Raw genomic sequence first — 9,373 nt, 5'->3', positions numbered from 1 at the left:
TTAAAGTGTTTTAAATTGAGTTGTGAAGAAGGACAAATCAAGAAGCCCAAAACATACCACTTCCACACGAAATGGGAGGACAACTTTTTTCCCTACTTTATCATGTCATGGCTGATTACATGGACTATTAAGGTAATGTAATGTAAGGCAATGTCCCATCAATGTATGACTTGAGCCTATCCCAGCTCTCTTCGGGTACACCCTGGACTAGTGGCCAGCCAATCACAGGGCACATATAGACAAACAACCATTCACACTCACATTCACGCCTTTGGACAATTTGGAGTCGCTAATTAACCTAGCATGTTTTTGGAATGTGGGAGGAAACCGGAGTACCCGGAGAAAACCCACGCATGCACGGGGAGAACATGGAATTGAACTTCCGTCTCCTAGCTGTGTGGCCTGCACACTAACCACTAGTCCGCCATGCAGCCCCGAGATAAAATATTAAAGTTATTTTGTTTTCATGAAACAATGGCAAATTTTAAATAAAAAAACAAGAAAAAAAGTGTTTTTACTAACTATTTGTGCCTCTCCAACTTTATTTTATTCGTACAGCATTTACAATACAGCATGCAAATTACATGCAAAATAGAGGATTACGTCATTTATGGAGCTATCTATGACAGCCAATAGCTACCTCTCTTACTGACAAGTCGGAAGTGAAAAGAAGACAGGCGGCAAAAACACCATCAAGCTAGGTCACCGAATGGACTACTTAGACTTTTGCTGTTTGTTTAGTTAAATACAAAACCGGTATTACAAGTGTCATAATAGCTTGTTTTTGCTCTTGTACAGAATCACAACACACTGTAATATTACAATCAACCAGTGCTATTAGTTTAACTCGTGAGGATAAGCGGCATAGAAAGAGGATGGATGTTTGCTAGCTGCGGTTTGCTGTCATTTCCTGTCCTTCGGTGGTTTATTACAGCAAATCTTGAGGAGGCGTGGCGCCGCAGTCAGCTACTTCTGCTCTTGAGTTTGAAGCCATGCGGTAAGTTCGGCACTCAGTTGATTAAACTATGCTTTTTAGTTAATAAAACGACATTGACACGCATTCTATATCACTGTGAAGACAACTCATTGAACCAAAACCAATTCGCTGTTTAGCAATGAGTGAACCCATAGGACTAAAGTCCGGTTTTGTTAAATATTACACCTCTCTTTGATATCATGTTGTCACTGTCGGAAAATGATTGTTATTATTTGTAACTTTTACACATTTTGAGTAAATGAATGCCTGTGCGCTAACAAATATTGAATACCAGCACACAAAATGGTTGCTAATGAACAAGATACAACAGGTGTAGTCAAGTGGTGGCACGCAACCATTTTAGAAATAAGTCCTTGACGTCCATGACGTATTGAGCCACATGTTATATTTCAAATTAAGGCTCTCCATCTTGGAACCTTGTATTATCCTGCTCCTGTCGCTATGGAGTGACGTCAGAGGTGAAGACAGGAAGCCTAATTTTGTCCTCATCATGGTGGACGACATGGGAATTGGAGATGTGGGTTGCTACGGTAACGACACCATCAGGTCAGTGGAAAAAAAAAAAGTGCCCCATTCATGAGTAAGTTGTTCATGCCCCCCCCCCCCCCCCTATTTTGTCGTTGTGTGTCTCTGCAGGACCCCCAACATCGACAGGCTGGCCTCCGAAGGGGTGAAGCTAACACAGCACATGGCAGCTAGTTCTCTGTGCACACCAAGCCGTACCGCCTTCTTGACGGGACGCTATCCTGTCCGCTCAGGTCTCTTAACCACCACCGCAAGTAGATGTCACTGTCACTGTGTTGATGTGTTTGTATTTTTAGGGATGGCAGGATCTGTGTGGTCCCCGGTGCTGCTCTTTCTGGGTGGTTCAGGTGGACTGCCACCCAATGAGACCACTTTTGCTAACAGGCTACAGCAACAAGGGTACACCACCGGTTTAGTTGGTAAGGGGATCATTATTATTATTTTTTTTGCTGTTCCTCAAAGTGTGGTCCTTGAGCAACCCCTAGTGGTGAGTGGGGATTTGGTGAGTCACATCGCCATCTACTGGCAGGCATTGATTTATTTAATAGAACATTGTGAGCAGTTTTTTTTTTTTCATTTTTTCAACATCCCCTTACTCCTGATGTCTTTGCAGGTAAATGGCACCTCGGCGTCAACTGTGAACACAGAGGAGATCACTGTCACCACCCTAACCACCATGGCTTCAACTTCTTCTACGGCATGCCTTTCACCTTGGTCGATGACTGTGTTCTAGGAATGGGAACATTTATAATGGCTCGGCTTCAGCAGACATTAAAAAATGTGTCCGCGTTGCTTGGAATTGGACTTTTCACACTGGTAAGCTTGACTATGTGTCTGTAAAACTGGAAAGGAAAAGTATTTGTTACCTATATTTTTCACCACACACTCCCCTCGGTTTTCCGCTTCAGCATAATACTGCATAAAGCTGAAAAAAAAACCACTACATTGAGCATGTCAATCAAAAGGAGATAGACTAGCAAACAGTAAGTTCCATTCTTATACAGTCGCCAGGTGCGTGGTCTGCAAAAACAAATAACTTCCAAGGTCATTTGTTTTTCTAAACCCCGCACATAAGCAAAAGATATTGGCATTAACAGCTATGGCTGTTGGGAACCTTCTGGTGCTGTTTTTATTAACTACAGAATGTAGCAGCTGGAGTGGTCAGCATGCAGCAGCTGTACTGTACCATTACATAGTGACTTATCACAAACAGGTGTCACCACCAGGAATTTTGGGCCCCAATTAAAAAAAAAAAAATTAAAGGGTTAGTGTGTCAATTCTGCCATTTTCTTTTATTTATTTTTTTTTAATTTTATTTGGGCAAATATATGAAACATTACAGTGCATTTCTTACATCAATCAAAATATAACTTTCCATTATTTACATTTGTATTCAACTATCTGATCAAAAGCCCAAAAGAAGTAGGCTGAAGCAAAAGCTTATAAATGCCTACCCCTTTTTGCAAGATATAATCATGTTCATGCCACAGTCTTGTTTTCCCCTGTTATTATTATCATTGTAATATTATTATTGTTATTATCATTATTATTTTCATTTGTGGTGTCAAATTACAGATTTTGTAGGGACTCTGAAAACACGTCAAAAAAGGTGACAAACTGTTGTGTTATTAATGTAACAATGTTTATTATTATATTAATTGTCTTTTTCATTGGTGTAGTACTGCACTGCATTATACTGAGAGCTGTTACTAACAAAGTGTCTATTTCCATCTATACAGTTTATTTTTATGTTATATTAGGGCTGGAATCGAGTATTAATTGTATGACCATCACCATAAAACAAATATTATTACATTTTGTGTGTATCTTCAGGTGTTTATTCGTGCTTGCGGCCTTTTCGACATAAGCCCACGGCTGTTGACGGCGCTCTTCTTATTTGGAATTCTGTTGACTGCCGTGTGGTTCGTGCCCTTTCACTTCCTGCCCCGATGGAATTGCATCGTCATGAGGGACCAGGAGGTGGTGGAGCAGCCGATGACGACGGAGACGTTGCCCTATAGGATGCTGACAGAGGCGCAGCAGTTTGTGAAGAGGTTAGAATGACAGCATGAAGTCAACACATCTTTATGTATTCATAAAACACTCCTAGTTAAAAATTGTAATAGACCAAAAAAAAAAATCCTAAAATAGGAAAATTTTTAATATAATAAAATATAAATAAATAAATAATAAAAATAAAAATTGGTTCTTTTAATTATATGTTGTTCCTGCCTTAGTTTTACACAAAAAATAAGAAATAAGGTACATTTGATCCCTATAAAACACTCCTAGTTAAAAATTGTAATAGACCAAAAAAAAAAAATCCTAAAATAGGAAAATTTTTAATATAATAAAATATAAATAAATAAATAATAAAAATTGGTTCTTTTAATTTTATGTTGTTCCTGCCTTAGTTTTACACAAAAAATAAGAAATAAGGTACATTTGATCCCTATAAAACACTCCTAGTTAAAAATTGTAAGAGACAAAAATTTTTTTTTTTTCCTAAAATAGGAATTTTTTTTATATAATACAATAAAAATAAAATCAATAAAAATAAATAAATAAATCAATAATAAAAATAAAATTTTGTTCTTTTAATTTTATGTTGTTCCTGCCTTAGTTTTACACAATATAGAAGAAATAAGATAAATTTGATCCATATCATGGTTCGTTGGAGATTTTCGGGAACACAATTAAAAGACTGTATCTGCTTCTTTCCAGGAATGCTCATCATCCATTCCTTCTGTTCTTCTCTCTGATCCACATCCACACCCCGCTCTTCAACACTCCTGCATTTGCTGGCAAAAGCCGCCACGGTCGCTATGGTGATAACATGGAAGAGTTGGACTGGATTGTTGGTGAGAGTGCCTCGACAAAAAGGGCAATACAGAGGGGACACATAATGTGGAAGCGAGATCAACACCTTCCTTCTTGTTTTGACATAGGTTCTTGAATTCCATATTAGCCTAAATTGGAGCCAAAGAACGTGTCAGCATTCGGACAAAGAAGGAGACAAACGCTATTGAATTCAAGAAATAACAAAACAAAAATAATGACAAAGCAGGAAGGAAGGCGTTGAGCTCGCTGCGTTATTTTCATCTTCGGGAACAGTCACGTCTTCCACCGTAAATGTTCATTTATCTCAAAATGTGTTTTGTGTTAACTTTTTTTTTTAACAGGAACACTTTGTGGTAAAAATACAATTACGAGTACAGTTGGACCAGGGCGAAATTTTGGAGTAGATTTTCGACTTTAACCAAAAACACACTAATCGTAGCGTACCCTAACCCATGTTCCACTGTATAGCAAAAGAGATAATAACATGTGACAAGTATCGCTGCCTCTGCGCTCCGTAGGTGAACTAATACAGACTTTGGATTCACTGGGCATGGCCAACAATACTCTAGTATACTTGACTTCAGACCATGGAGGACACATCGAAAACTCTCATCCTCTGATTGGCCCGGGAGGAGGATGGAACGGCATCTATCGAGGTATTTAGCATCTTAATTGACCGTATACTGTGCTATTTTTAACAGCCGGTTTGTCCGTTTATCTTGCAGAAAGTATATCTTGAGTTTCATTTCCAAAATATTACCCCTTGATAAAATATAATAAAGTTTTTTGGTAAATAACTTTTTGAGTAATTTCAGTGCACCCAATTTTTGTGATGTTCGGTATGTGACAAAAAAAAATCTTAAACTATATTAGGAAAGCAGGAAGTGAACAAATGTAACAGTTACTGATTGTAAAAGTACCAGATGGAGGGGTAGGATTTAATGAGCTTTGCTTCTTCCTACTCCTTTCGGACATGTGGAACTGTGAACTGATTATGTGATGCCTTCAATTGTAATTTGATGCATGTTCAAATGAAATAAAACCATTATCATTACCATTACCATGTTCCCTAATCTTCCATTTGTCATGTTAAGGTGGGAAAGCAATGGGGGGCTGGGAAGGCGGCATCAGAGTTCCTGGTATTTTCCGCTGGCCCAGCAGACTGGCACCTGGAAGAATGGTGGACGAGCCCACCAGCCTCATGGATCTGTACCCGACCCTGAAGTATCTCGCCCAAGACACCCGATCAGACAGGTGTGTTAAAAAAAGGAAGTATACGAATACAGTCAATGAAATGCTAATAAAAAAAGGTCCGTTGTTGTTAGACTCTTAGACGGTCACAACCTCATGCCGCTGTTGGAGGGGAAGGTGGATCGTTCGGAGCACGAGTTCATGTTCCATTACTGCGGGAGCTTCCTGAACGCAGCACGCTGGCACCCACCTGGAAGTAAGTAAACACAGTTAAAATGGAGTGCACTACATGGTAACAGCCAGCAGGGGTGCTGTTGATTCAAGTCGACTACTGTAGTTTGCCGTGGGTCAAAAATAGACATTTTTATGGGCGTATCAATTGGCAATGTTGATGTTCGACAGTATCTTTGTCATTTCCCACAGGTGATTCCATCTTTAAACTGCACTTTTTCACCCCAAACTTTTCCCCCCCCGGAGCTATCGGTTGCTACAACAGCCCTTCCTCTTGCTGCCAATGTCACGGAGATCACGTGACGCACCACGACCCTCCGTTGCTCTACGACCTCTTCCACGACCCGTCAGAGTCGCACCCACTGAGCCCTGATACGGAGCCACGCTACGCAGAGGTCCTCCGTCAGATAGCCAAAGCTGTCGAGAGACATCAACGCTCCAAACACGACGTTCCGAACCAGATGAACTTGAAGAAGATTCTGTGGAGACCGTGGCTCCAACCCTGCTGTGGGACATTCCCGTTCTGTGGATGCAAAGAAGACGCCACACCAAGTTAGTGAAAACTAAACTTTGTGTTTTTAATTTATTTGTGGCGGACCGCCATAATTAATTTTCTAATCAATTTGACGCTACCTGTGAAAGAGATCCAATTTTGCTCATTTTTCAGCCCTTTGTATTGAGTTGTGGACCCCTATAGAGCAGCTACACACAATAACCAGCACACAAATCTTTATGATTCTTCCAGAATTATGCACCTATTGAGCTCTTTTTCTTTGGATTTTGTGGTTCCTGTGAAAACGGTCTATTTATTTATTTCACCCACGGCCCGCCTCCAAGCATGCCCACTCCTGCGTGCATAGAAACATGTCTGTTTTTTGCAGCTAACTTTTAATACAACCAACCTCATCATGCATTTGAGGCAGCATCCTAAAAAAAACAGTGGGATGATTTTTGCAAGACCAGTTTCTGAAGCTTAAACATTAGCAAAGCGTGTGAACCTTCCACAGGATAGCAAACACACACTTAAGCAATAAACCTTAAATTGACATTAAGAACTTTAAAGTTGCATCAAAGTTAAGTCTTTAATAATGAGTTATACGTATATATATGTATAGTGGGCTATACATAGCCCATGAGTGGGCTGGAGCACTGCAGGTATTTTTAATGGTCATTTACACAGTGGTGCCTTGGCATCATCTCCACTCATGAGTTTTTTTTTTTTTTTTTTTTAATTTACAGTTTACTGTCAGGCATAGCTGAAGACAGCTTCAGGGCTTGTATCACCTCATTATATGGGGACAAATGCAGAAGTGAGTTAGCACACACACAGCGCTCAATAAGATGGCAGTAAAGACTTGTAAAGGGAATTTATTAGTGTTATTATGATTTATTAGCCATTAATTAGCATTTGTGCTTGAACTGCTGTGTTTGTCAAAGGCGACAGAATAAAACTTGCAGACTACAGACTTCTGCGCTGTAGAAAAGTGTGATAAAGTGTGTGTGTGTTTCTGTAAACAAGTGTTTGGAAGTGAAGTATAAACTACCTCCAATGTTTGAATGTACTATTACTGTTATAAATGAGGTTGTTATTATTTTAATAACTCATTAGGGTTATTGTCATCCTGTTTTCTCTGCGATACTGCTAGAAAATATAGTTTAGGACTGAAAATAAGATTGTAATGTAGTTTCTGCACCACTAGATGGCGGAGTTTGACTACTTATGGTCAACTTATTGGCCATTTGTAAGAATGGGGTTAAACACTAGCTTTTGGGATATGTTACTATTATTATTGTGAAAGATTTACAATGACATATAGTACTGGATATGACCTTGCTGGTTCAATTCTAGTCATTTTTCAAAGCGTAATTCAACGCTAACCTATAGATTTCTTTTTTTTTTAAATTTTATTTGGGCAAATATATGAAACATTACAGTGCATTTCTTACATGAATCAAAATATAACTTTCCATTATTTACATTTGTATTCAACTATCTGATCACAAGCCCAAAAGGAGTAGGCTGAAGCAAAAGCTTATAAATGCCTACCCCTTTTTTGCAAGATATAATCAGGTTCATGACACAGTCTTGTTTTCCCCTGTTATTATTATTATTATCATTATTGTTATAATCTTTATCATTATTACCATTATTATTGTTATTATTATCACCATTATTATAATGATCATTAATATTACCATTTTCATCATTATAGTTGTAACAATTTTTGGATTTTTTTTTAAATTATTTAATTTTACAGACTTCATTGCTTCTTGTAGAGTGCCGTATTGCTGTATTTCTTACTTTTTATGAACATCATACAATGTCTAAGGCTAAAGGTCAAAGTTCAAATCTATTACTGACTATTAACCTATGTGTTTGTTGTGTATTTAGCCGTTTTTCCACACTGCTTTTTAGCACATTTTATAGTATAATGCAACTGAAATAGTAATGCATCTTGTAGGCCTTAGTAACTAGTGAAATGAAGTGATTGCATTGTTTATATGTTCTGAGAGATGTGTTTAGTGCGTGTCTGTGTGATGTCTTTTATTCTATGTGGTTGGGAAGTAAACAAAAAACATGGCTGACAATTGAGATAAGCATTGTTCGATTCGTTATAGTCGATTACGGTGAAAACTAGCAGCCACCGGTTGTGAATTTCTGATTTCCGGTGGCTTGACAAGCTCTTTGTGAGAGCGCTCATAGTTTGTAGTTGGCTCCTGCCAAAGAAAGAGCTCCCGTTTCCTCACTGACTCACAAGCGTCGTAGTATTCAAACAATTATTAGTAGTCCTGAAGTAAAGTAGATGTCAGGAGATTAGAATTTAACCATAAATCAGCCTCACCGCTGTGTAAGCCGCAGGGTTCAAAGTTGAAGAAAAAAGTAGCAGCTCATACACTGGAATTTATGGTAAGTGATTTTTTTTTTACTTGACACTGCGCTTTGATGTTTTTGTAACACGCTACTGCTATTTCCATATTCCTTGTTTTACAGTAGCATCTGTTTCATTTTATGACACGAGCGGAATTTGCTCTTCATTTTTCTCTTTCAGGAAGCCCACAGCAGAAGGACTCAAAGGTAGACTGAATACAGTCCCAATGGGCCTATAAGGACACCCTGTGGCACTCCGTACTGTATCTTCACCAATAAAAAGACTGCGAACCTCTCCATCCTCAGTGTCATCATTCATCATCATCAGGACTTGGCCTGTCTCCCTCCAGCAGCGACTGTCAAAACATCAAAGTTGGCTGCAGCAGAAGCCAATAATTGCTCTTCTCTTCTCCTAGGACTGATCTCCTTCGTCCTCCATCTTCTCCAAACTGCTCCCTTCAATCTCCTTCTATTCTTCCCGATCGTCCTCCTCCTCCTGCTGCGCCTGCGGATATTCCGCTTGCATCTGCAAGTAAGTCGGGAGACGTCACGTACATCATTACTGTAATCGTTGCAGTCGCTGTCATCGTATTTACTTCTCAGGCCCACCCAACCCCCTTTCCAACACACAGAGACGTGCCTGCAATCCACTTCAAGTTCATTACAGTAGCTCCTCTGCTGTATCTGTGAACAGTAAATCATGCAGTGGACCATAACTA

General features: G+C 39.2%; 1 protein-coding gene across 1 annotated transcript; it reads left to right on the top strand.

The window, feature by feature from the left end:
• The first annotated feature begins 662 nt into the window (after nucleotides 1-662).
• On the top strand, nucleotides 663-8,952 carry arsh (arylsulfatase H). The gene is made up of 12 exons (XM_058082193.1): nucleotides 663-997; nucleotides 1,397-1,543; nucleotides 1,634-1,755; nucleotides 1,819-1,941; nucleotides 2,136-2,338; nucleotides 3,356-3,576; nucleotides 4,247-4,383; nucleotides 4,882-5,019; nucleotides 5,458-5,617; nucleotides 5,689-5,810; nucleotides 5,978-6,337; nucleotides 8,836-8,952. Exons 1-12 carry the CDS (start codon nucleotides 993-995, stop codon nucleotides 8,868-8,870), a joined length of 1,773 nt encoding a protein of 590 aa, XP_057938176.1. The 5' UTR covers nucleotides 663-992; the 3' UTR covers nucleotides 8,871-8,952.
• Nucleotides 8,953-9,373: the final 421 nt, after the last annotated feature.

This window comes from Doryrhamphus excisus, chromosome 9, assembly GCF_030265055.1.
Source record: "Doryrhamphus excisus isolate RoL2022-K1 chromosome 9, RoL_Dexc_1.0, whole genome shotgun sequence".
Classification (NCBI taxonomy): domain Eukaryota; kingdom Metazoa; phylum Chordata; class Actinopteri; order Syngnathiformes; family Syngnathidae; genus Doryrhamphus; species Doryrhamphus excisus.
Note: the sequence above shows the minus strand (reverse complement) of the source record. Positions and strands in the feature narration are given on the sequence as shown.

Excerpts from the sequence above, each read along its gene's own strand:
- arsh (XM_058082193.1), top strand. Across the intron at positions 1,756-1,818 it reads ACGCTATCCTGTCCGCTCAG|GGATGGCAGGATCTGTGTGG; the intron begins GTCTCTTAACCA and ends TTGTATTTTTAG. Across the intron at positions 5,020-5,457 it reads ATGGAACGGCATCTATCGAG|GTGGGAAAGCAATGGGGGGC; the intron begins GTATTTAGCATC and ends TGTCATGTTAAG.